Here is a 25,982-nt window from a genome sequence, read left to right on the forward strand (position 1 = left end):
TTCAGTCCATGTACCGGACTGCTGGGCCTGATGCAACGGCTACACAGTAGGATATCGTAATTAGCAGAGATGCAACACACTGAATAATTGGAAAGATAAGGAAATGCCACTGAAGTTTATATAAGGGAAAAAATTTCCTTAGATCTAGACAATCTCGTGTCACCATGAAACTTAAGGCTCTTCTTTCGCGGGGGTGTGATGGAGCACAGCTATTAAAAACTGGTAATTTCCTTGTCGCTGTGATGGAGCTGTCATTACCGGAGAAGCGAGGAGGGCCTAGGGGCAGCGCCCGAGCCCCTCTGCTAGGGCAGCCGGCTGCGGAGCTGGGCGGGAGGGCCTCCAGCTGCCCCCAACCCCAGACCACCCCGCAGCCGCCCCACCGGGCAAAGGCCGAGGCCGAGGCCGAGGCCAAGGCCGAGGCTGCACCACCCCGGGGACGGGCCCGCAGTGCCGCCGTGGCGGGCGGAAGGCGCGGCCCCACCGGGGCAGGCCCGGGCCGGCGGAGCCCGCCCCGCCCCACGGCCAGCCGGTGCGGCACCCACCGCCGCTTTCGCTTTCCCTTCTGCCTCGCCGGAGACCAGCGTCAAGGCAAGCCCCGGTCCCGGCCCCTTCCCCAGCCGCCTGCCCCTCCGCGTCGCGCCGGCCGCCCTCCCCGCTCGCCTCAGAGAGCCCACTCGGCTCTCCGGCGCCCCCGGCCCAGCCCGGCCTGCCGCCTTCCCGCCTCCCGCCCTCCCCTCAGCCGGCCGCCGCCTTCCCGCTCACCCGCGCCTTCTCCTCTCCAGTCCCCTCTGTTCCCAGCCTGTCCCCTCTGGCCGGCAGCCCCGGGGCCCGGCCCGCTGCTCGCTACTCTCATCTGACGCCCGGGGTGGAAGAAAGCGGCTTTGCCTCAGCGCTGGAGGCTTGGGCCCTTCAGGTGGCTGCAGTGGCTGCACGACCGTTTCCTGAGAGCGGGCAGAAGTGCTGGCAGCGGGACCTGGCGTGTGCGCAGCTGGTAGCGCTGGCGGCGCCGCTTTCCTCCACCTTGCTCGGTGTGGGGCTGCTTCCCTGGGGCGGCCGCCGCGCTCCCCCTCGGCCGCCTCGCTGCCCACCTGCGGCCTGCGCGCTCGTCGATTCTTATTTTTTTCAAAAGATGATTAAAAAATGTATTTGTGTGTCAAAGCCAAATCTAGACCCCAGCTGTCGGGAGCTGCTGTTACTCTCAGGGAGCTCAAAAACCTCAGTCAGCGTCGCAGACCCCGGCTGGGGTGGTGGTGGCAACCTCTGAACTGCCACAAGGTCAACAGGGTGGTTTTCAAGTTAGATATAAACATGTACTCTTCTGAGTAAATGTGTTATAAAAGCAAGTTTAATCTGCCTAAATATGGGGAAAGGGCAGGAATCGCTGCTGCTTTTCCTTATAAAAACCCGGAGCCGGAGTTGGACAAGGTGGCTCAGCGCATCCTGCTGTCAGTGAAGGGCATCCCACGCTGCCTTCTCCGCTGCTCTCCTTGCCCTGCGCTGAGCTGGCGCACATCATTGTGCTATCAGAAAAATTACTTCTTTCTTGTAGTTTTCTGCCAGCTTAATGATCTTAATAAACTTCCTGAGTGGGCAACTCAGTACATGGAAGAAGAAGAGAGAGAGACCGTTTTTTACCAGGAAAAAGTCATTAGATCAACTCAGCCTTGTTGTCTAGCGGTGCCCTGTGTCGCTTTTCAGATGAGTGAAGACGTTCCAAGCTTACAGTGGAATAACAAAGGAAAAATATTGGCTGAAATACAGCAATTAGTGTAAGAGGCTGCTTTATGTAATGAAAATACCTTTTAATTTCCAAGAAACACTTCACAACTGTTTTTTCCCCTAACAACTGTACACATGTATTAATTAATCATGAGAAGAATATAAAATTCATATTAAGTGTTGATATAGACAAAACGGAAAAATGGGAACCGGAGATCCCATCTGTGGAAGATAATACAGGGTATTTTCTCTTATGCGCATTTGACTGTGTATATGCAAATGAAAACACAGGAGCTCTCTGGGTGTCTTGGTACTGGGTAGGATTGCAGTTACAAGTATTTTTATGTGAGTTGTTCTTGCTTTTTTCTCAACATACTTCTTTCTAGACGATGGAAAATTTTCTGGGAATTAGTTGTAAGATCTTTCACCATAAAATGATTTTTACTTTTGTTCTTACCTACATTTTTGAGAGTGGTAGTAGACAAGTCACTTTTGGTAACTGCCACAAGGTGATACATAGGGCTGAGCATGTGCAACGTCATGTTAATTCAGGGCCAGAAATCTATAGCCACTCTTACTTGATGAAGTATTATACAGTATAACTGACTAACAGCTCACATGTTTAACAGCTTTAACGGTTTGGTTTATAGAAGTATTTCTAAAATGATAGTGTTCATTGGGGGACACTTAAATTCTTGTACTTTTATTTGTAGATGTCAGGAGATCAGCACGTTGATCACTCTACTCAAGAGAGAGGTGATGAAGATCACGGTGATGTATGTGATGCAAAGCCAGACAGAAGTACCAGATTCTCGCTTTTTGGAAAGTAAGTTACTACTTTTATTCCTGTTATTGTTGTATCAGCTGTCATACTACCCTTCTAATGGGATTTTGGTGTTCAATTTGCCATGTCCACAATGTCATAGACGGTCTGGATACGGAGATGGTTTTTGTTGTATAGGTTTAATGTATCTGGTCTGTACCTTAAAGCATCACTCTATAGTATCTCCCTATAGGGAGACCTATAGTATCTTCCATAAGATTTATTTGGTAGTCAAGAGACCACTAAGTTCATTTAGCATCAATTATAGTCCCTCATCTTAAACATTGCCCTTTGGTGGAGCTGGGAATTAAATATACCATTAATTATCAGTTTTACTGCATTCAGCCCAGCTAATCTCCTGCATCACTGAAATCCCCTGCTGACTATTTAAGTTAGTTTAAAGCCTGGATGTGCCATCTAGGTTGTAGCACAAAGAAGCCTCACTGAGTCTAGAGACGTAACCCATTACAGAATAAATTAAAAGCCTTTCATTTTAAAACATAGTAGTCTCACTGAAGCATAAGCTTACTTTCATTAAGTGTATGGGAAGCAAGAACTATGTACTGCTTGTCTGTACTCCTAAAAACACTAGATAAATGTGACTGAAAATGCAAAAGATGAAAAATGAACATGCAAAATTTGCAAATACTATTGAATGTCAGCAAATGGCTACTTCACATTGTGAACTTCATGGATTTCGAGAGTTTATTAGAGGTGTTTATTACAAAGACTATTGTATTTACAGAGAGGTTTTGATTTTTTTTTTACTATTGGACATTCACATTCAAGTGAATAGTATAATTCAGAGAAAGTACATGGAGAATATAATTTTATTTCTGCTGCTTATTATGCGAGTCTAATGGGGGTAACAATTCTGTGAGAGAAGTGAAGATGCTTTAGTCCTAGAAGACTTTTGACATGCTGTTAAGCAAATCACTTTACTTTCTCTGTCTCATATCATTCCTCAAATATGTTTTATGATGTGTATGTGTATTATTAATTTTAACAGAATCACATCATGCAAAATAGACAATGTAACATTTGTTTGTAAATCTTGCCAAATATTTTTCAAAGGTTTCTTTTAAACTTTATGTGTGTTTTAATATCTGAATTGCTCGTCTTCATAAGAGGTGATATGCTAATACTATTATTAAATTATGCAACTCAAAGTTAATCGTTCCTGAAGGAAAGGCAATAATCAGCATTTCTATCACTTTTTTTCTATAAGAAATTTTTCCAGTAGTTTGACTATGCATCAGTTTGAGGCATTCATCTTTCGCAAACTCCGTGAAGAAACAACTTGAAACATTTTTCTTTAGAAGTAAAAAATTCCTCAGATTAAATATGAGGTAATTGAGCAGATTCAGCTTAGATTTTGTAGAAAAATATAAGTCTGAGAAATCTATCAGAGTTTCTTGAAGAAGGTGATGATTGCCTAAAGAGGAATGAGTGGGTTGACAGCGAAGGTCTTAAAAATCCAAGCACAGTGGCAAGGTCTTTCTTTGTCTTATAGAAACTAAAACTCTTTTGCCTGAAGGAAGACAGGAGAGGAATGTGAGAGGATAGAGGAAAATGGGATATGATCTAAAATCGTGACTGTAATGGAGGAGAAAGTAAATAGACAATGATCGTTCTTTGTGCCTCACAGGAAATCTAGGGGACATCCAATGAAAAGTTCATGCAGTAGGTTTAAAATAACCGGTAAGATGTAATTTTCACAAAGTGCAGAATACAACTGTAGAACTTAAAGTCACAAGATATGCAGATGTCAAGATTTTAGATGAGTTCAGAAGAGATTAGATGTATTTGTGGAAGAAAAGTCCAGTGGGAATATTGATGTTAAAATCTTTGGTGCAAGATGTTCCTAAATCAGGTTTCTGTGAGAATATATTCTGTATCCAGTTTCTTTTGTTTCTCTCTCAAAACTCGTTACTAGTCAGTACCAGATACGAGGCTACATATACTTTTAGTTGGAACCAGCATGGCTCTGTGTCTTGATTGCCGAGGCTTCATTTTGGCAACATGAAATTTCATTTAGTACCTGTAAAATAAGATGACTAGAAAGCTTTAGATTGACTACAATTTTATTGTCCCTTGTTTTGTTTTAGCAACCCGGTTTTTACCAGCTGTGCAGTACTTTCAATGACATTCTACATTGTATTTCATTTATTATTGCTTAAAATATATAAGCTCAATAGGAAAACAAGTAACTTGTATTGTTAAATAAGCACATTAATTTTAATTTAAGAGAACAGAGAACAGTGAGAAACTGAATTCAGAGCCATGCAGAAAGACCAGCTGTTTCCAGTAGCTTCACAGCTCCAATTCACCATTCTCTGGCTGTGACTGGAGATTTAGGTAGCAAGAGCAGTAAGTAGAAGTAAGTGAAAATCTTATTCACTACAGGATATTTCTCTCCAAGAAGTCTGTGGGCCTGCTTTACCATTGAGGCCATGATGCTCAGAACAAGCCACAGAGTGGGCAGGTTCTTCTGGCTGCATCACAGTTCAGGGGAATTATCATCTACATATTTCCTTTTCTTTAAAAAAGTGCTAGTACTTAGTTGATGTTGGTGGGGAAAAACTGTTTGGTGGGGAAAAGAGTTGAAAAAAAATTAGGTTTTGAATCAACATCTGCCGGTCGTGTTTGGTTTAGAGGTTTTTTAGCCACTAGATGGCAGGAGGGTATAAATTTTGTTTACTGCAAAAATGTGGACAAAAATTAGGGAGCGTTGCAGTTGAGCAAAAAGTTGTTTCAGAAAGCAAAAATAGCAGGATACACTCTGGCAAGCCTGTGTACAACAAATTCTAAACCATGGTTAAACAAAGATTGAGGTGAGGATTTCAAACATGTATTTTAATTCTTTTTGTGATAGCTAGAAACTAATAGAATTTTTCTATAGAAATTTTTCTTTTCTATGCTATATGTGCTCCTGTTACACTTTCGAGGCTTTAAAAATAGTCTCACTTCTCCACAGGATGATTTACTATCTTCATTTGGCACCTTTTGTCTTTTATTGGGGAACTCTGTTAAGGAGATTGGTAGCAGCAAACCCACTTTGGCATCCAGGAAATATAACGTAACATGAAAAAGAATAAAATTGTGGTTCCACTGTATTAAGTAGAGCTAAGATTTCCCTTACTCCTAATGAAAGTTGTTTTTTTTTTTAAAAAGCTGCATCTGAAAATTCCCAAGGCTTGGTAGACTCGCACTTGTGCTCTCAATAATCATGACTGTTTGTGGGCTTCAGTGAAGAAGCATAATGCAGAGGAGGGCGGTTGTTAGTAGTGTCTAGGTACAAGCTTTATTCTGATTTAATTGTATAGAACCACTTGTCCCCTTGTTACTTTTATCTACTCCAGTCCTACGCTCTTGTTTTACAGCCAATATTCCCCTTCTCATCTGGAAACAGAAAAAGTAATTTAAATATATATTTAAGAACTCTTACAAATACCTAGTTACGATTGAAACAGTGTGATTCTGTAGTGCCCTTAATACAGAAACATGAAATACATTGTAAGAAAACCCCACTGAGGAATTTGAGAGGCTTGTAGGGTACACTGACACATAGCCACCAAGAGTACTTCAGCTGTTCAACACTGCAAACCCAAAATATCCGTAAAGTATTTATTTCTGCCAAGTCAGGCCACTATAAAGTTTGAGACTTTTCCTTTTAATTAATTTGAAAGTTTGCTGGAAACATCAGTGTGTATCTTGCCTTCTGTAGTTCAATAGTTATGATACTTATATAGTTACAATATCAACCAGGTTTGTAAACTAGTATTTAAGTCAAAAAGATTCATGGATATACAGGTTTTCATTTGTACAGTGTTTTTTTGGGTTACAGGGCATCAAAGTGGGGAAGCACAGATGTTACCAAAGCTGTCTATTTTAACTTCATGACCCTTGTCTCAGTATAGCCATATTTTTCAAAATAAATAGCTTTGTCCTTCAAGGAATAAGTATTTTGAGACTAAGCCTCAGGTGAACCTCAGCTTTGGAGCTGTAACAGGTGTGGGAAGTTGTCTTTGTTTCAGCTTTGCTCTTCTGTTGTTCTTCCATCTTTTGGGGAGCTATTTTCCATCTGCTTTTGATTACCAACAGCTTATTTTTATTTGGTTTGTAAGAAGCTGCTTTGCAGGTAGAACTTTATGAAGAACAGTTTCACAGTGATGCAGATGCATATGTTTTCCAGAGTTGCACATTTTGTATTTTTTGGGCCATTTGAAAACACGGGGCCTGATCTTATAAATTAATTGCTTGCTTTGTCGAAAATTGCTACTGCTAGCACCATATGCTTATGAAGAAATTGTATTGACCTCTACTGCATGAATGTGAGCTGTTCCTGCCTTGAAATTAATGTGTTCAAATCCAGATGATGCCTTGAATGATACATCATCTTTTTTATCATAACTTCTACAGTTTTAAAATTAAAAATACAGTTCTGTTACAAGTTTTTCAGTGACAGACCTTTTGAAAATAAATATTGCTGAGAAAAGTATCTCTTTTATCCTTAGATAGAATAAAAATAGCAAGTTACTTTAAAACAAATAACAGCTGATGAATCATTATCTGAAGTTATGCTCTGGGCTGCAACTCAGAGGTCTGAACTGAACTGTTGGTTCAGCCTCACATTGCCTTTACGTCTCTAAGCAAATCACTGTGTGCCTTAGTCTATCCTGTAAATGGGTGATGATCTTTCCTTTTACTATCCTAACTCCAAAGTCTAGCACAATATAATTTAATTTTGTTTGGAGTTTGTGGGTTCAGCTTTGCACAAGCTAAATATCAGTGTATTTTCCCCCAAAGACCTGAACATAAAATTTCAGAAGCAATAGGTTCTGGCATCTATAGTCTGTTAAAGTTAATTCCTACAAAGACAATAAAGAGATTTAAAAATAGAGCAACAGGATGTTTCATTTTCATTACCCTCTTTTAAGCCAGAGGGGTTTTTTTAATTTTTTGTTATTACAGTTTTTGTTAGATCTGGAACTCAACTTCTGGAGAACACTGCAGGAGTATTTAACAATTAGTGAGAATTGTGGCCAGTGCTTGTACTTTCCCTTGGGTGCTTACTGGATGTACCATATAGGAAATGACCAATTATCTTGAAATAGTATCTAGTCTAAAGTGTAAGAACTCATTAATTCACAGTCAATATTTGTTTCCAGTATCCTTAGAGACTTTATCTTGTGAAGCACAGCAAATACTGGGTTATTGATGAACTGTATCTGTAGCAATCACAACAGTGAGTCAAGTATCCTAATTCCTTTTTAGCGTAGTAATTTATTTCCTTCATTACAACAAACTCTGAGCTGTCATCATACAAAATTTGGAGGAAAGCTATTATGTAGTGTCACTTTTAACCTTTCAAAGGAATCAAAACCAAATTAGGCCAAATTTATAATAAACCAAAACTATTTAAGGGTAAATATATAGGAAATAGTTCTATGAATTAGAATACAAAGAGGTCTTGTAGACTATGCATGCTAATTTGCATTATTTTCTTAGAAATATTAATCGTGTAAATATTGTAGTAATGGTGGAGCAGATTTTGAGAGAAGGAAGAAAGATGTATTACAAAGTAAAGTCTGCTGTCCCACCTCCATCTCAAGATCTGCTGTATTTTCCTACACCCTTACATAGGAACAGTGATAGGATCAGAGCGACAGGAGCGTGTTTTCCACTTGTCAGCAAAGGTAGATCAGGCCTGCATGACCTCAGCTTGCAGGGTGATAGCTATGAGGGTTTGAATAGCCCCATAGAAAAGTCCAGCGTGACCCACTGCTGACACATGCGAATCTTTGGGCCTGTACACAGAGAGCATCCTGTTTCACTCTCCAATGTAACCCTGAGCATGGTGGGCTCCTAGTGTTAGCAAAGAAGATTAGACTAGCTCTTGAGGACAGGCTGAAGCTGTTTTCAGATGCAGTGTGGAGTACCATTTGATGATGAGCCAAGGTACTGTAGAATGTTATTTATCTCCTTCCTTCTCTGCCACCTGTTTGGAAATCTCATGAATGAATACCCTAAAAGAGTTTCAGTGCTTATATCAAGCTAATTATAATTCTACTGGCAGTTTGCAATTGCTAATCCTAGCCAGAGTGTTCTCCGAGAAACAGTATTTGGAGGGGTTGCTCTATTTTGAGTCATTTTCCAAGCAGTCCACGTAGCAATATATATACCTGTTAATTGCTCTTAGTACCTGTGGTAGATAAGAGAGGCTTCATCTCTTTTTTCATAAAAGTGGCAGTTGCCTATGTACATTGTACTGCCTAGGATATGATCATGGTCATTTCAGTTTCCAGAACACCGGTGGAAGGTATGTACGTGCAGGTTTTCTAGAAATGAGCAGAAAGCCTTTCAGCAAGCAACATTCTTTATTTGTAAAATTTTACCTTTTGAATGTTATTTGAATATTATGTTGCATACAATATTGTGAGGCCTGCACAGCAGATAACATGCAGCTAATTAGGAAGCTGAAGATGAATTACAAATTGGTTGTTGATAGTTTAGAACTTACTCTGTTTTGGTCCTCTCTGCTGCAGGAGTTATACCACAAAGTTGTCATGTAGGTTGTAAATGATACTTGAAATATTAAGTGCACTAAGACTCAGACACTGCTACCTGTTTCTTTTTTTTCCTCTCTTGTCTTTTTTTAACTGTTGAGAAATGTGGACAATATTAGACATGATAGTCTGTGTTGAAATTATTTTTACAAAGTGTAGCTGGCTTAGCCCCAGTGTGCTTTGTCTGCTTCATTTGTATGTAATAAATAAAATTGCAGCCATGGTTTTGGTTTGAATTATGTTGAGGCCATCACTAACACATAGTTAAAAGGAGAGGAAGAAATATTTAGATGTAACTATCAGAACTCCAAAAATATATATATAATATACAAAGTATGCCAGAAGTTGCAGGCTGAGGCTTGCTCTTTCAAACAGCTCAACTCCTTTCATTACACAGTGAGTTTCCCGTTGCCCTGGACTGTGTTTCTCTGTTTTCCAAGTTCTTAGAGAAGATTCTCCCTCCTAATTGGAGAAGGGTCTGAAACTAAAATAGGGCAAAAAAGCTACAAGAGTGGCTCAGGGTCTGAAAAATATTTTATAATGAGGGATTTAAAGTGTATTTAGTTTCTCTAACTAAAGTTGAAAGAAAATTTGCTTGTACTATACAAATATATAGGTGATGGAAGATCAGAAGATAGGAGGCACTTTTTGTAAGCAAAGAATTCCTAAATGGATCCAATGGATCCATAAATGGATCTTTTAAAAAAAAGGTTGGTTATAAATGTAAAAGATGTTCCGCAGGTTACACAGAAGCTGCAGGTTTGTAGAAACTACTGAATAAGGGTTTGTGGCTTGCTTTGCAAGAGATCAAATGAAAAGTGTGCTCACACTCAGGTGAGTCAGTTACTGCAGTTAGCATGTTGCAGCTCACTAGTTGATTTTTGTTCATCTCTGAGACCGCTGGAGTTGTGAAGCTTTGTGGTAGGTGAGGCCTTACTGTGATTCAAGCTAATACACTAGATCGTGGTTTCAAAGGAACATACAAATAGCCATTGCTGTAGTTCAACTGAGTAGCCGCCATGTGATAAGCTGTGATATCTTGACTGTTAAGCCAAGGTCCTAGAGGTCTCTAGGGCTATAATATACTTCAGGGAAATGCCATATTCTGTGGACTGCAACCCTGTCATTTTTGCAGTTGACGTGAAGTAATCCTGTGCAGGCACGAGCAGTTTTATCACTTCAGGGAAGCTAATGTGCAGTAACCAAAGACAGGAATTTGTTTCTGGACTGAGATCCACTGTAAACCTCCATAGTGGACAGTAAGAATGCCTTTGTTTCAAGCGTTTTTTCCCAGGAAGCATGTGGCAGTAAGCTACTTCACACGCTCTGGACCTAAACATTGTACAGATGTACAAAATAGTGGATTCTAAATTCATTCTCTAGTTTACTGTACACGACTATCCCCCTGGAAAGAAGCCATGAGATCTGCAATTGTGTTATGAAATAAGTTTCTTTGTGCTCCATTTTGTAATGGAAAAATTAAGACCAAGAGATATGGAGTTACTTTCCCAAAGTTATTTAATAACAGAAGCAGGATTCACACTTAGTTCTCCATCCAGAGCACAACTCGGTGGCTCTTGGTGGATAACAGAACATATCCCCCCAGTTGAGCATTTTGGTTTGTTTAATACTTTTCATCAAGTTAACTGAGCAAAGCATAGCTAGCATATAATCTTAATAGATATTTTTTGTGGCTTGTGTTCTACTGTTGCAGGTGATATAGCATGGTACAGGAAACTTAGGGAAATGCCAGGATTTCTTTAAGAAGGTAAAAAACATTTTATTTTGTGAATTTTCTGCAAAATCTGTAACAGTACTGCTACATATGTCGTAGCAAGAACAAAAGTAGGTTTTTAACATGATACTGTTTTATTGGAGTCCTGTCTTGGGCAAAGAATTTGTTAATGATAGCTTAGGTCCCTCCCAGCTCTATTATTATCTTTATTAAGTGCAAGGAAATAATCCCATTGTTTACCTAACTCCTTTCTTTCAAGACTGCTACAGCAACATTTTCCTTTGAAAATTAGTGTGTTTACAGTTATAAGGAGGGCCTAGGACATGGGTATCCAAAGAAACAAGAGGTACTGTCTCCATTAGCTTCCTAGTTTCAGGTTCATTCAAGCAAAAGGCTGTGCCTCTAGTGACTTTTAAACTGGCTTTGCTTGGTCAGCTGACAATATAATTCCAAAGATGTCCTTAAGAAGTCATGAACTAATTGGCAGTTCAAAAAGCAGCTGGAGGCTAAATAATTACTATGGTCCTGATCTTGAGAACAGTTACAAACAGACATTATTTTACTGCCTGACTAGTCTTGTTGCTTTTATTAGGCCTGCTCCCAGGAGGAAAGTGGGGTGCGATCATTAGGGGCTGTCGTGTTCGAGTAAGCACACTTGCCATTTCCCTTTATTCCACCCCTTCCCAAAAATTACTTTCAAGGTTTAGGCACTTCAGCAGAGTAATATATGAAGATGCAAGGGTTGCACAGACTTTATATGTCATTGATAAATATGAACTTTAGACTCCAGTATTATCAGTTTGGCATGCTTCACCATAATTTACAATTTCTTTAACAGACAAAACAAGACCGTTAGAGGGAACAGAAATCTAGGACTGTTGGGCTGGTTTTTGTGTTTTAATGTTCTGGGAGTTTTTTTGTATTGTGTTATTAATGTTTGCTATTCTAAATTGCAGCTGTCAGTTTTCATGCCTTTTGTGTAAGACATCTCCTTGCCATAGTAAGCAATATAGGTGAAATAATGTTTACATGCTTTTTGGGGAACTTTTATGTTCAGTTTTGTAGGAGCGCTTTTCTTCTCTCTTCTAAATGAACACTTCCTATTATGTTGAAAAGATTCTGACTTTAATATTAGAAATTTTTTACATTTTCTTTTGACATTTAGCTGGAGCATATTTAAAAATAGCCTTCTAAGGACTGGTTATTTTGTTGGTGCTAGTCTATCAAAGTCAGCAGTCATTTGCTGGTAACTTTCATCAGAGAAACTGAAAGTGCGCAATATTTGCTTGAACTTCCTCCTATGTAGTTAGTATTGCCCTTTTTTCCTCAGGAGATTTTTGCTTCAATTGTTAAGCTGTTTTTCAATTTATCTACTGCAACATAATTTGGAAGCCTGAGCAACCTTTGTTTAAAAGAAGATTGTGAGGGATAGTATTTATTTTCTTGGTTTACAATTATACTTAACCTCTTGCAAGGAGTCCTTGGTAAGGTGTTATCTGTCAGAAAAGAGAGAGATGGAAATTGCACCTGCCATTGGAGTATATTCAAGAGAAAAAATTTGTGAACTCGTAGCGTGTGACAGTCAGGTTGGAAACAGAACTGAGATCTCCCAAATGCCACTGTCTTCTGCAGTGGCTCCTGCTGGTGTTTATCGTAGGCTTCACTTAGCATTCTAGCACCCTGCCTTCTTAGCGTGTGACCCAGGGTCACACCGTCAAATGCAGTGTAATACAGTTTTAGTATTTGGTCTAGCCCTTATGGTTAGTGCTTAATCCTTATCCCATATAATTTATGCTTTCTGATTTTTAACAGTAAAGGAATATTCATTTTTATAAAAGACGATTCAAGTAGTGACACATTCTTCTTGTCCAGAAATGTTGCTGCTCTGCCAACCTGATGCAATATTAATGGGAAAAGTCAACAGGATAATCTATTATTTGCATGCAGCTCTAAATCTGTGTGACACTACCAAAACGGATCTGACAAAGAACAAAGAGTCTGCCTTAAAGAACTTAAGATCTAAAAAGCTCTAGTCAGGTTTAACAAGTGTCTTTTGCTTGTTATTGCCAATAGGTTTCATGAGAAGAAAAAAATTCAAAGAGGGGAGAGTGTACAGTAATTAGAGGTATACTAAATATGGTGAAATTAGACTGGATAAAAATATTAAAGCTGGATAAAAGTATTAAAGCTGGCAGTTTGGAGAGAAGGTTATGTAGGAATGAAATATTAATGCATGATCATCAGAAAGCATCAGACATATGAATAGACCACTAATTATTGAGACTAAGGTAGAAACATAGAACAAAACACTGAACCTTGATTTGTCTAATTTATGAATTCTGTTTCCTATTCACTTCTTTTGGAAGAATGACTCTGAACTGGTCTCCAGCACACTCAGTTTAACTGCACATAGCTTGGTGATGCTTTGTGAATTCAAACACAATCCTCTTTGCATTTCCATTGCTTCCTGTCTATCCTTTAACTACCTATTTAAAAAAAAAAAATCCAATCCAGGATTTTTCCCCAGGAGAGCAAACATAGCAGTTGTGATGAGCAGTAGTCGCAAACATCATTTATGCTGTACATGCAATAATGGAAGGAGCGGGGGTTTTTCAGCAGAAAGAGCAGCATAGAGCCACACAAACTGCATAAAATTAAACTGGCAATATAGGCTATGTAAATTCCTTCAGATGCCTGAAAACTAATGTATTGTCCCGTACAATTACTCCACCATATTGTAACTCAATGGGGCATTTATTCAAATGAAGCCTTTAAAGAGGTCCCAAAATGTAAAAGTCATGAGGGAAACATCTCAGTTGTTTGTAATAGAATAAGGAGCATTGCAGTTTTAAGATACCTTGCATCCCACAACATTAAGTGTATAAAGGTTCTGGTGGATGTTGATGGATTACCTGAGGAGATTTGTACTATGGACTTTGTCACTGTACCACTGCTATAATCTTCTTGCCTGGACTCAACAGAAAGGCTGACAATGTGATGGAAACTAGAATAAAACTATTCTCCAATGCCAAAAAGCATGGGGACTCCAGAAGAGATCCTGAGATGATGTGTTCTGTGAAGATAGCATGTTTTTAAGGCAATTTTCTTTTTAACGGAAACCTGTTATCAGTCATTCAAAAATGATATATGATTGCACAGTGTATTAAAGAAGCATGCCAGAGTAAAAACTGTCACAATGTTCTGTGATATTCCTTATCAAGTAAAGCCCAAATTTACTGAGCTTCATGGAGCAGGGGTAAGACAGAGCTCTCTTCTTTTGTGTGTATGTACTTTGAATAGAAATTAAAGTAACCAGCTTAGCCTTTTCCACCCACCTCTGAATGTCAACTTCCTTAAATTGAATAGTATCGTGTATGTAGAATTTTTTTATCTGCTTACATTTTTCAGTACAGCAACAAAGTCCCTAACTTTCCTGGGAGAGAAGGGGACTATAGCTGTTTTCAAAGCCCAGATATCCCTCTGTAATGTCATTTTTAGAGTTCACTTTGATTAACATGTTAATTTCCTCTTAGAAAAGCAAACAAACATGAAAAAACCAAACAGGAAACTCCTCCCATCCTGTGACTGGGAAGTGATGACTGTGAAATTTGTCTTTATTCATCTAATGCTCTGCCTATAAGGCTACTTAAGTGACTTCCAGGGAGTGCTGTGTCTTCTGTGTGCTAAGCATCACATTGCTTTTAAGGCCAAGCGACTCATGTTTTCAGAAGAGCTCTATTGTCTGTCGGTTACTATCATCCTCTTTTTAAGCATAGTTAATGTTGAGGTTTAGTAAATAGATTAGTGTAACAGTTTCTACCCTAGAGATTGCACTTTCTCCTTAATGTTTCCCTTTCATCCACTCTTCTCTTGAGAACTTCCCCTGCATTATGCCAGTACTGTTCCAAGGGGAGTCCCTGTAGTTACAGCAGACCAGCTTTCTTAGAGCAGAAGGTTTTTTTACAGTCGCTGGCCTTTAGACCTTGCACAGAGGCAGGCAGTACCAGACTACAGAGCTGACGTTAATTATGCAATGTGACGGAAAATGAAGACCCTCCCCATGGAAATATATCACACTACGCTTGAAGTTAAGCAGCTGGTTCTCACTGAAACACTTGTTACTCTGGAGGGCTGGCAGACCTGAGCCCAAGAGCTTGGCTGTAGCAGGTGGGAGAGATGATGAGAGACTGCAACACTCAAGGAAGCCATTCCCCTGCACATGGATTCTTAGTATGTTGGTATATCATACTTGTATATGGTAGCAAAGAAAGTGCAGGAAGATGCCAGTAGATAGGAAGCCAAAGGAGAGGAAATCTCAGCTGCTAAGGGACACTGCTTTCAGTAAAATTGTTATTGAAAATAATCTTTAGGTGTAGTTAAATATTAACAGTGATATTTTTATCCTTAACTCTTGATATCCCTACATACTGAAATCATAATTTACCCAAAGTGTAACAGAAAAGAAAGTTTGTTGTGATAATTAGCGGTCCTTTAGACAATCAAGTTCACTACTGGTGCAAGTGATGTATCTCCGTTGACTCTGACAGAATTTTAGCCACTCATGGTGATAAGAAATTTGGCCTTTACTATTTAAAAGTTCAATAACAAAATGAAAAATGGTATGGGAAACTTTAATTTTATATTTGAAAAGTGAGAAGTTGATAATAATGATTTTCCCAGGGTTGACACTGATTGAGTCTAGACTTGATGAAGTCACATTCCCAGACATACTGTTGTCAAGCCTAAAGCCTGAATTTAGAGGCACAGTAAGGGTGAAAATGTGCGAGCTATATGAGGGTGCCAGAGTGGAGCTTCAATTTTGCTGCACTCTTGACCGAAGGGAGAGAACATGAAATATGTGAGAGCACTGATAGGAAGAATATTTCTGTCTAAGGGAAAGATCAGTGACCATGAGCAGAGTGAGGAGTTACGGCACAGTTGTAATTAAAAGCTGAAGAAAGAGTAAACAGTCATAAAATTCAGGTTTCTATTTAGTCTGGGCAAGTTTGAATCCCGAAAGAGGGAAATTAAAGACACTGGATGTCAAAGAAGCAGAATGAAATAAAACTGAGGGCAAATAGTTTAAAACATTTTATAACAGCACATAACTAACCTGTGGAAACCCTTTCAGAAAATATGATGATTAGAAAGCTTAGTAAGAACAATAGCAGTAAACATTTATATTAACATGTGTCCAGTTCAAAGCTTACAAAGTAAAAATTTAGCTGGAAAGCTTTAGGCTTAGTCATAAGCCAGCCTGTCACTGACAGGGCATTTCCCGTAAGGACTGATTATTATGTATTTATTACTTTATTAATCATTATTACAAGGTCTGATTTAGCTTATTGAAACCAAAGAGTTGGACCTTATACTGTTGGTTTAGTTCAGTCAGGCAATTCCCATATTGCGCTGTGTTGGCACAGAAAACAGAATCTTCAAAAAACAATTTCTCCCTGGACTGCAGGCCTGGGATATGTAGAATCCACAACCTTTGCTTCCTTATTCGTTCAGTTTGGACAGATACCAAAAGATTTCTGGAACTTTTTGTTGTCTGCCAGTAAAGAAATGATAGGCGTAACCCTACAAAGCATGCTGTGGTTGCTTAGTATCTCGTTAGCCTGGTCAGCTTGGGAGGAATCATTAGAACAAAACCATACTATCGTCTGTAAAGGAATGGGGAAAAGATACGAGTTATGTGTGCTACCGTGCTGACAAGGCTTGTCTGGGACATTTGACATTGCCCGGCATAGAGCTGCTGGTGTACTTTTGGGAATACCCGCAGTAGTAGCTACATCCCTTAAACTCGCAAGTATTTCTGCATGAAATGAGTGCAAACTATTGAACTCGGAAGTGAGGTGGTTTCAGAGAAGTTGCCTGGCTACATTATTATGCCACTTCAACCCAGCTGCTATTTTCAGTGAGGCTTTTTGTGGGGTAACGTGGCTACGTGACTTCTGGACTAGAATTAGATCACTTCTGGCATTTTAGGAGAGCAGGCAGTGCAGACGTGATACCGTACTGCTCATGTGGATCTGTCACGATTGTGCGCAACTGTTCATGGGTTGGACATGAACAGAAATTTGTGTACAATCCCCTTGAAAATATCCTGTTGTGTGTTAGTCGTACAGCTTTTTTAGGAAGTCAGTGAAGACGGATAAATCTGTAGAAACTTGAATCCAGTGTGGACTGAGGAAATTAGCCTCTTCATCAACCTGAGTGGTTATTTGTTGGCTTGAAATTTCTTTCTCTCTCTTTGCCAGAGAGCTGTCTAGTGATGTAGGACCGGGGGGAATTTTAGGCTAAAATAAGAATCCAAGGTCTCTTTGAAAGTCAAATGTAATATTAACATCATACAGCTGTGGATAATTCTTTAAAATGGTTAAAATCTTTTCTTGAGGCAAAACATATTTAATTATTGCTCCCAGAGCCCTCAAGAAGCAGTATGCAAGGAGAATACCAATACTTGGTATTTGCCAGAAAAAGCTGTACTTCCAGAGTATCAGACAAAATCCTTAAGTAGATACGATTCAATATCTTTTTCTGCAGTCTCTCAGAGAAGTCTAAGAGAGGAGATGATATTAGGATGGTCACATTTAAATAGAGTACAGAGGAAGCCTGCCAGGTGCAGCTATTTAATTTGGCCCTTTATAACGGAATATGAGGACACTCAAAGATAAGAAAAAGCTGTTTTAAAATTGAATTGCAGTAGCATTTAAACACGATGAATCATCTAGAGGTTTGTTATAGTTTCCAATTAGTCTTGTCCTTTAGGAATAAAAAAGAGGACACTTAAAGCTAAAAGACAACAATTGTTAAATCAGGAAGGTAAGAAAGTAGATTACCTAAACCACATTTAATCAATTCGCAGCAATCTCTTGTCTACAGGCTGTTATTGAAGCAAATAGCTTAGTAATTCTTTAGAAAGATGTCAGAGTGAGAATAGTGAAAGTACTTAAATTAATTGAGATTATGGGAAAAATCTAATTTTGTTAAAAACAAATTGTATTATACAGTTATTTGTGCTGTGAAAGTAGGCTATGTTTTCGTCTCAGACATCAGCAATAAATACTATTGGAAGCAGGATGCTTGACCAAATAAGTAAGAGAGGTGCTTATAACTTCTGCCCTTTCCTGAGCGTTGTTTCTAACTGGGCTTGCTCCAAAACTTGCTTATAGTTCTGAGGTTGAGTCAGACTCTTTATAGGCTCTCACTGGCTTCAGTTGTGCTTGAAGAGGTCTTACCAACAACTGAAGGCACCTTCTTGGACCAAAAAATCCACCTCTAGAAGCAAGTACTGCTGTGTTCCTCATGCTTATACTTCAGGTGTGCATGCTGGCTGTAATTAATCTGTTCTTAATGCTTCATTGAGAATAAATTGGTGAGTGATGTCTGTGCTATCCCTTTGCATCTCTTTCTAATCCAGTCTAAGACCCCTGCACATAGCAGAAAGGTCAGTACACAGTCATGTTAACAGGGAACAGTTATAGCTTGGTTTGGTTTGGTTTTTGGTTTTGAAGTGACGTTTGGGTATTGATGATTACACTAAAATGTGCTTAGTTTTTTGCATAGATTCAAACTGCTGTTCCGCAGACCAAATTAACTCATGACCTGTTCACGTCTATAACCTTTATCAGTAGTAACTACCTACTGCTCAGTCTTAATCTTCAGAGAATTTAGGGATGATGGTGATTCAAGAAACAAATCCTATCATGCTGTTAGGTAAACTGTGTATCTTCTTGTGCTTGGAACAGTTATTAAGGGAGTTCTGTGTGTCCTTCCATGAATTATTTATAGTAAAAGTAAAATAAAAGAACCATAGTTTGCAAAAGGTGACTGCCAGCCTGACTTCACGTTCAGGCCATTTGTTTTATCTGTGGATCAGGATCTGCGTACACTACTGTTGGCTGCAGTTCACTCTGGAGTCATTTTACCATCATCAGAATCCAATTGCATACAATAATCACTTCGTGGAAATCACAAGGTCTTTATGCCTCAATCTGAAATATGAAGGAAGAAAGCAAACATTAGAGAAGAAAAAACATTGGGTAGGGCTGCCCAAATGGTTTGAATTAAGATAAATAGGCACACTGCATGTGACTGGCAACTAACAATAATTTCATTTGATTCACCTAGAAAAAAGAAGAATGGAGAAGAAGAACAGCCAAAGTCCTCTCTCAGTAATCAGTATCGAATTGTTACACCCACATTCCAGTATAATATGGACTACAAGAAAGTTGGCAAATGTATTATTATAAACAACAAAAATTTTGAAGACAAAACAGGTAATGTTCTTTCTTTGATGATACTCGTTACAGACTTCAGAATTTTTATACTTTCATTAATTAATAGGCATTTTATTTTTAGGACATGGAATTTTAATGAATATATTTATCTTTTTTGAGAAATAGTTGTTCCTACAATTTATTCCTGTTCTTTAACACTTATATTAGAGCGGCTCTTTGCAGCTTCTTGGCAGCATCAGTTTCAAAGAGCATGTCACCTTGCTCTGCCAACTTCAAGCTAAACCTTTGTCCCAGAGTTTAAGGCTGTGTTGTTAAAATTTGAACTTTGGCATCTGCAGCCCATGTTATAACTTCTCTGTCCCTGAGCTATGAGCTACAAAAGCTAATAGCTGTAGCTGTGCTCTGTTCACACTCCTGCATTTAACTTTTCAGACCATGTACAATTTCAAAGCAGACAGATACTTGTGTTATAGTCACCTTCATAGGTCTTTTCCTATAGACTTGGCAGACACACTAGATGAAGTGTTTACTCCAAAGAATTTACATCAGTTTCTTTTAAGGGGGCATCATAGGGACACTTTTCAACAGTTTTTCCTTGGGGCACTTTATGCATATGTTACACTGCATAACCAAAAGGAGATAGAATCATCCGTAGAGGTCCTATGTTGCAAGGTGCTGGAGGCACGCCAACATTTTTCAGGATACGATATGTGTTAACATTGAACCTTGCATTATTTTACATTAAAACAAATCTTATAATTTGTTCTCAATGCTGAGAATGCTGTTAGAGGATTGTTTTAAAATCACGTCACCATGACATTGTTTAGATTTATTAATTATAAACCTAAAAATTTACCTTTGCACACGTGAATTATTTTGAATTGTGTAATGTGCAGTCAACCATATTCTTTGTTTTCTGGCAGGAATGGGTACACGCAATGGCACTGATAAAGATGCTGGAGATCTAGCTAAGAGTTTTAGAAACTTGGGTTTTGAGGTTTACATATACAATGACCGAAGTCGTGACGATATGGAAAAATTACTGAAGCAAGGTAAAAATTTAGAATTGTAGAATAATTTAGAGTGGAAAAGACCTTGGAAGTCACTGAATCTACCTCCTGCTCAAAGCAGGTCAAATTAGAACAGATTGCTTAGGCCCCTCTACATGCAATTGTCTGTATAGAAGGATTCGGTTTCTGAATGGCTTAGACTTAATTCCCCACCTCTTCCTCCAACATCAATTCAGAAATACACAGTTTTCTTGTTGTATTAGGTGAAGCGCCTGTCCTGTGTATTAGGTGAAGAGCCTTGTCACATTAGATAGAGTCCAGCCTGTTGACTCCAGTGGGCTAGGCTTGGAGACAAGTGAAGGATGCATTCATGTATTCAAGGTGCTCATCACTACTAAAAAGCGGCTTGTGTCATCTTTATCCACTCCTTCTTATGCCTTCTGGTAGAGGCCCGATGTATATTTAGTCTCAGAAAAATGTGTTTACTAAATATAATTTTCATTTAAAATGTTGCTTCCTTTTGACTAAGAAGTGTTTGATTTGTAGCTGCTGAGGAGAATCACAGTGATGCTGCTTGTTTTGCCTGTATCCTTCTAAGCCATGGGGAAGAAGGCCTCATCTATGGCACTGATGGACCCATGGCTATCAAGAGTTTGACTGCGCTATTCAGAGGAGACAAGTGTAAAAGCCTTATAGGCAAACCCAAATTATTTTTCATTCAGGTAATAGCCCTAAGGTAAATATAGTATCCTACTGCTGCAATGGGGAAAACATGCTATGTTGGTTGTCTGCTCTAGAAGAGCCCTGTAGATTAACTTCCTGAATTTTGCAGGAGGTTTTGTGAAAAAATGTGTTGAGAGGAGTTGACTATGGGTGACTTGTGTTGTTTGTTTTTAAAAGATAATTTATATACAAGATTGACAGTTGTAAAGAACATACTGTCATTGTAATTTTGTACATGGTTTCTCTTTGTGCTTGGTACTATATGAACTTCAAAGCAGAAAGATAAACGCCCTCTTGTGCAGACAGAGCTGAGGACAGTATGTGATTATCAATAGAAATAATACTGTCCAGGTCTCTTTGAATAAAGGCTGTCTCTACAAATGACTGCATTCTGCTAAAAGAAGTACTTTTTCTCTCCCTCAGTAGCCTAAAAATTTATATTGCTTTATTGCATTAACATATAATTAATGGTATATTACTTAAGCTTTTAAAGACAACTGTTTCAAAAGTATTAACTGACATACCATGAGTCTGAATTCTCTTTTTTATCATAGTATTATGTATGTATGGGAGTTGCAGCAGATGTGGTTTTCCCTAGGCTGTTCCATCAATTAATCTTCAACCTCAAAGTGAAAACTGTGTCTATTTTAGACTCTTCATATTACTAAAGTGATGTTTCTTTTAATTGTAAGTTTGGAATGGGTACTTTGTTGCCTTTAAAATTATCTTAATAAAGGCAATCAAGTCGTGTTAGAAGCCCATCAGAGTGCTATTTTTTTGCAAGACCTGTCAGTCAAAGCTGCTGGTCCAGAGCTTACCAACCTGGACTGTGGTCCCAGTGTGCCCTTTAGCTAAACCACAGGATTAAGAGGAAATTAAGAATAAAAGAGAGAAATGGAAAAATGTTAAAAATGCAATATACTTGAAATGGGTAGTCAAAGACTGGAACGGGTTGCCCAGATCGTAGAGTCTCCATGTATGGAGATATTCCAAACCCAACTGGACACGGTCCTGGACATCTGCTGTAGTTGTCCCTGCTTGAGACGGGGGATTGGCCTAGATGATCTCGGGATGTGATTTTGTTATTCTCTGAAAGGTGATGCTACAGCAGTGCATGTCAGGAGCCAAAGACAATGTGCAGTCCACTGTAAAGAAAATGTCCAGAAGTCACGCTGCACAAGACATATGTAATAATTGAGTGCTGAGGATGACTCTAGACTAGTAAAATTAATCATGGTTAGAATAAGCTAATGCTGACTTGGCACTTTGACAGTCTACTGAGATCCACAGCCTGCAACACCGTTACCTCCCTTAACTGTACGGGATGTGTATTTTAAAATGGGTAAGCTAGTAACTTTATCACTGAACAATTAGATGTCCCCCAGAATTGCATTTCTGCTTCTAATAATATGCAAAGTACTGCTTAAAACTGCATCCATTAAAAAATGTTAATGAATACCTATTTTTGTAACACCTTGTTTCTCCTTATTGGACAAGTTCTCTTTGTCTTCACTGCTTTCAGGCATGCAGAGGCTCTGAATTTGATGAAGGTATACAAACTGACTCTGGACCTGCAAATGACACTCTGGAAACAGATGCCAATCCAAGATACAAAATCCCAGTAGAAGCAGATTTCCTGTTTGCATATTCCACGGTGCCAGGTAAAGAAAAGGCGGTCAGGGTGGGGATAGAAGCCTAAAAACTTATCACCCATATTGACTTGATTGTAGACTGGCTCTCACTGATGATGGACATTGGTGGACAAAACACTAAGGCCCAGTGCATGTTGGGCCAGTGTGTTGTATCCACCCCTTTTACACTAGGTATAGCGGAAACAGGAAAAAGCCCAGATTTGGCAGGTAGGAAGACACAGACATTGCAGATGGTGAAGGCAGTACTATTTTCTGGGAATCCTGCCCTTCCATGTCCCAGTTTAGTGAGTATGTTGAATATGTGATGAAGGCAGGAAGAGGAAGAGGAACAGTTACAGCATGAAACTTATTCTTAGAGGGGAAAAACATGAAATCTTACTTCTTGCAGATTCCCAAATGCAAAAATATAGAATGGTACTTTAGTCGTGTGAGGTTTGGAGAGTTAATACACATTATTTCCCACTTTAATGAAGTAGGATATGTGACACAAGTAATAAGAATTAAACTTTCTGTGTGTGCATTGTTACTCTTTGCGCAGAATCTTTCACACAAATTAGTACATATCTCTCTGCCATGCCATTCTTCAACACAAGAGAATAAGAAAAAAGAGGAAAAATAACCCCATGTACTTTCTTATCTGTCTTTCCTGTAAGGTTATTACTCCTGGAGGAATCCTGGAAGAGGCTCCTGGTTTGTGCAGTCTTTGTGCTCTGTGCTAAATGAGCATGGAAAACAACTTGAGATCATGCAGATCCTCACACGGGTCAACTATGTGGTTGCCACAAATTTTGAATCACAGTCCGATGATCCACGCTTCAGTGAGAAGAAGCAGATACCCTGCGTGGTCTCTATGCTCACTAAGGAACTTTACTTCTGAAAGTGTATTTTAATGCAGCCAGTGATGAAAGATCAGGATATGGTTTTGGGTGGAGATTTTATTATTAACTGGAGTAACACATTTTTAATAAGAGAAATATAATTACACTAGGTTTTTATATTGTGTAAGCTGGGGTATCTGATGAATGGACAATATGCAAGATCTTTGAAGAAGAAATAAATGCTGTGGGCCAACCTGACAGCTAATACTAATTACTGTATCTTGATTTCCCTTAGTGTGGCTGTCATGATTTATGGCTACTGAAGATGTTCTGAGAGTCAGCTACCTGACCCATAAAGGTTTATTCCAGAAAACAGATTGTAAATTAAGAACAAAAAAAATAAATCGTGAGACTCCATCTTTTATTTCACTGCTAGCTCATGGAACCGTAACTTCCTCGGGAATTTCCAAAGACCATCATATTATGGGTATGTCCAGTGATGAAACAGTTTGTAGCTATTTAAAAGTGTGTTTCTTAGTCTAATATATTCATTTCCTTTTTATGAACATTATTAATGAAGAGTAATGGTTGCTCTGTGCTTAATCTGGAAGTCAATTTACTTAGTTATCACTTTAGCATAAGATGGATCAATAAAACCCAATATTTGTAGATTATTTACCTGAATAGTATGGACATGTAACAAATAGAAAAATCAAAATGAAAATCTTTGTAGAAGATTGGCAAACTGTAATTGGATGATACCTTATTAAAGCACCATTGTAAAGATTTTTGCCTTGCAAATGACAATTAACTCATAGAATGGCCTGAAACAGTGGTATTGCAGTTTTTCTGCTTGCAGAAATAAAAATGTCTGCTTGTTGATTCAGAAGTTTTGAACCAACAGAAAATTAATGCCAAGGCTTTGTTATAAAACATTAAAATTTAATGTTGAAATGATAGAATTGTATGGTCCAGTAACAAATGTCTGTTTAGATATAGCTTGTATTTGTGAGGAATTTTGCCAAGACTGGAAATACTTACTTGAATCAGAAACCAGAAGTGCCTTTTTAGTTACTGTACGGTCTTGATTTTGTATTTTGGAGTTACATCAGTGATGTTTATATTCCTACTTTTTATATTCTTTTTAACGTTTGTAGCTAGCTCAAAAAAGTAAGTTTAATGATTTGGTTAAACTGATAAATGATTAGTTGTTCACCCTTTTCACAGTTAATGTACTCCGTACTCTTTTGAAATCTTCTAAGAAAATAAGTGCATACTATTAAAGCCAAGTTTATTTTCTTACAAATACTGTGGCATAGTGAGGCATATATTTTTTTCATAAGTCAAATTTACAGTTGTTTGAATTAAATAAATGATTGTTTTATGGATGTCTTGAGAATGAAATCAATAAAGACCTTTTTTTTAATTTCCTATGAATATCTGCATGTTCATCACTCAATCTGGCGAAGTGAAAACCAACCAAAATACATCCCAAAACCTTTCTCAGCCAAGAATGCAGAAGGTCTTCAGCATCTTTTCAAGATGAGGTTTACAGTGTCAGTTGAAAAGTAGTTTAGAAAAGTAAGCTGGCATGGGGTGACTTGGGTTAGGCAGGCCACATCCTCTCTTGGAGTAAACCAAAATTATTGAAAAAACTTTAATGGAAATATCCTGATCGACCAGTGCTTAATCTCACCCTGTGGATAAAATGTCTCTATACAGTAAACTCTACAGTGGTCTAGCAGTTCACATGAAAATGTTCTTCCTATTACCTCTGGCAAATACCTCCATCTTAAACTATTTTCTGGCATTAGAGAGATTCCTATTTTACCATGAGAAATGTGTCCAGTCAACATTTCAGTATTCGTTACTTCTCTGGAAGCTCTTCCATGTCTTTATAGTTCATTAGTGTTTATTTGCTTAAGGTTTAGCCTGTTTTTGAATTTCTGTTAATGATATTCCCCTGTCTCCAAAACTATCCTTTTATTCAGATGCATTGTAGCTCTGAAGCCAGAGAGCCTTGGGAACAATAAAGGAGGAAAGTAGGGGCTGTGAAACAGGTCATTTAAGTTTTTAAAATAATGCCAAGGAAGGTAAACAGCATAACAGGTAAGGAGCACGTTTTCTCTTGTGTAGTGCTTTTGTCTTCAAGGTTCTTTGAGAATGGTATTTTATTTTAAAAAAGCTACAGCAAATTTATCTTAGCTTAGAAGCACTGGGAGAATATAAAAATTACTAGAAATAGTCCCTGGTCCAGCACAAGGGACTGCTGAGAAAGAATCAGAGGAATTGATATTAGTGAGTTTGCCCTATGAGTAGGAAAAGCTATTTGGCCTATTGGAGATAATGTCTAAAAGAAAAACAAACAAAAGTGGACAGAGCGAGTCTTTATCAGATTTTGTTGTACATTTACCATGATGGACACTAAATAAGGACAGCTTAGGAATTTCCAACTAATGGGTGAAATAGTAGCTGTTTGTCTAAGAAAAAAGGCAAAGTAGTAATGTTATTTGAAGCCCTTCAGTGCTCTAATGTGGCAAGCCAATAAGGCACTCTCAGCATTTGCAAGGGGTCTCCTGATCGACCAAAGGTTTCCTGGAAAAAGATGATAGTATCATAGAATCATAGAATCGTTAAGGTTGGAAAGGACCTCACAGATCATTGAGTCCAACTGTTAACCTAACTGCCAG

At 38.6% G+C, this 25,982-nt stretch overlaps 1 protein-coding gene across 3 annotated transcripts; it reads left to right on the forward strand.

Annotated features, from left to right (window-relative positions):
• Positions 1–447: 447 nt before the first annotated feature.
• On the forward strand, positions 448–24,725 carry CASP7 (caspase 7). Of its 3 annotated transcripts, none has more exons than XM_087764165.1 (7): positions 448–588; positions 2,433–2,545; positions 18,980–19,128; positions 20,013–20,141; positions 20,646–20,821; positions 22,345–22,483; positions 23,128–24,725. In XM_087764165.1, exons 2-7 carry the CDS (start codon positions 2,433–2,435, stop codon positions 23,349–23,351), a joined length of 930 nt encoding a protein of 309 aa, XP_087620291.1. In that variant the 5' UTR covers positions 448–588; the 3' UTR covers positions 23,352–24,725. The 3 variants fall into 3 exon arrangements, with proteins under 3 accessions (XP_087620291.1, XP_087620293.1, XP_087620292.1); XM_087764167.1 differs by lacking the exon at positions 448–588 and adding an exon at positions 669–1,449; XM_087764166.1 differs by lacking the exon at positions 448–588 and adding an exon at positions 1,635–1,769.
• The last annotated feature ends 1,257 nt before the right edge of the window (positions 24,726–25,982 follow it).

Source organism: Nipponia nippon, unplaced genomic scaffold (genome assembly GCF_047370975.1).
Source record: "Nipponia nippon isolate SJK-2023a ecotype South Korea unplaced genomic scaffold, ASM4737097v1 scaffold_3, whole genome shotgun sequence".
Lineage (NCBI taxonomy): Eukaryota > Metazoa > Chordata > Aves > Pelecaniformes > Threskiornithidae > Nipponia > Nipponia nippon.

Bases quoted from the DNA above. Each gene is read 5' to 3' on its own strand.
- CASP7 (XM_087764167.1), top strand. From the start codon at position 1,327: ATGTGTTATAAAAGCAAGTTTAATCTGCCTAAATATGGGGAAAGGGCA. The intron at 20,822-22,344 runs GTAATAGCCCTA...CACTGCTTTCAG, and splicing joins CCAAATTATTTTTCATTCAG to GCATGCAGAGGCTCTGAATT. The intron at 22,484-23,127 runs GTAAAGAAAAGG...CTTTCCTGTAAG, and splicing joins TGCATATTCCACGGTGCCAG to GTTATTACTCCTGGAGGAAT.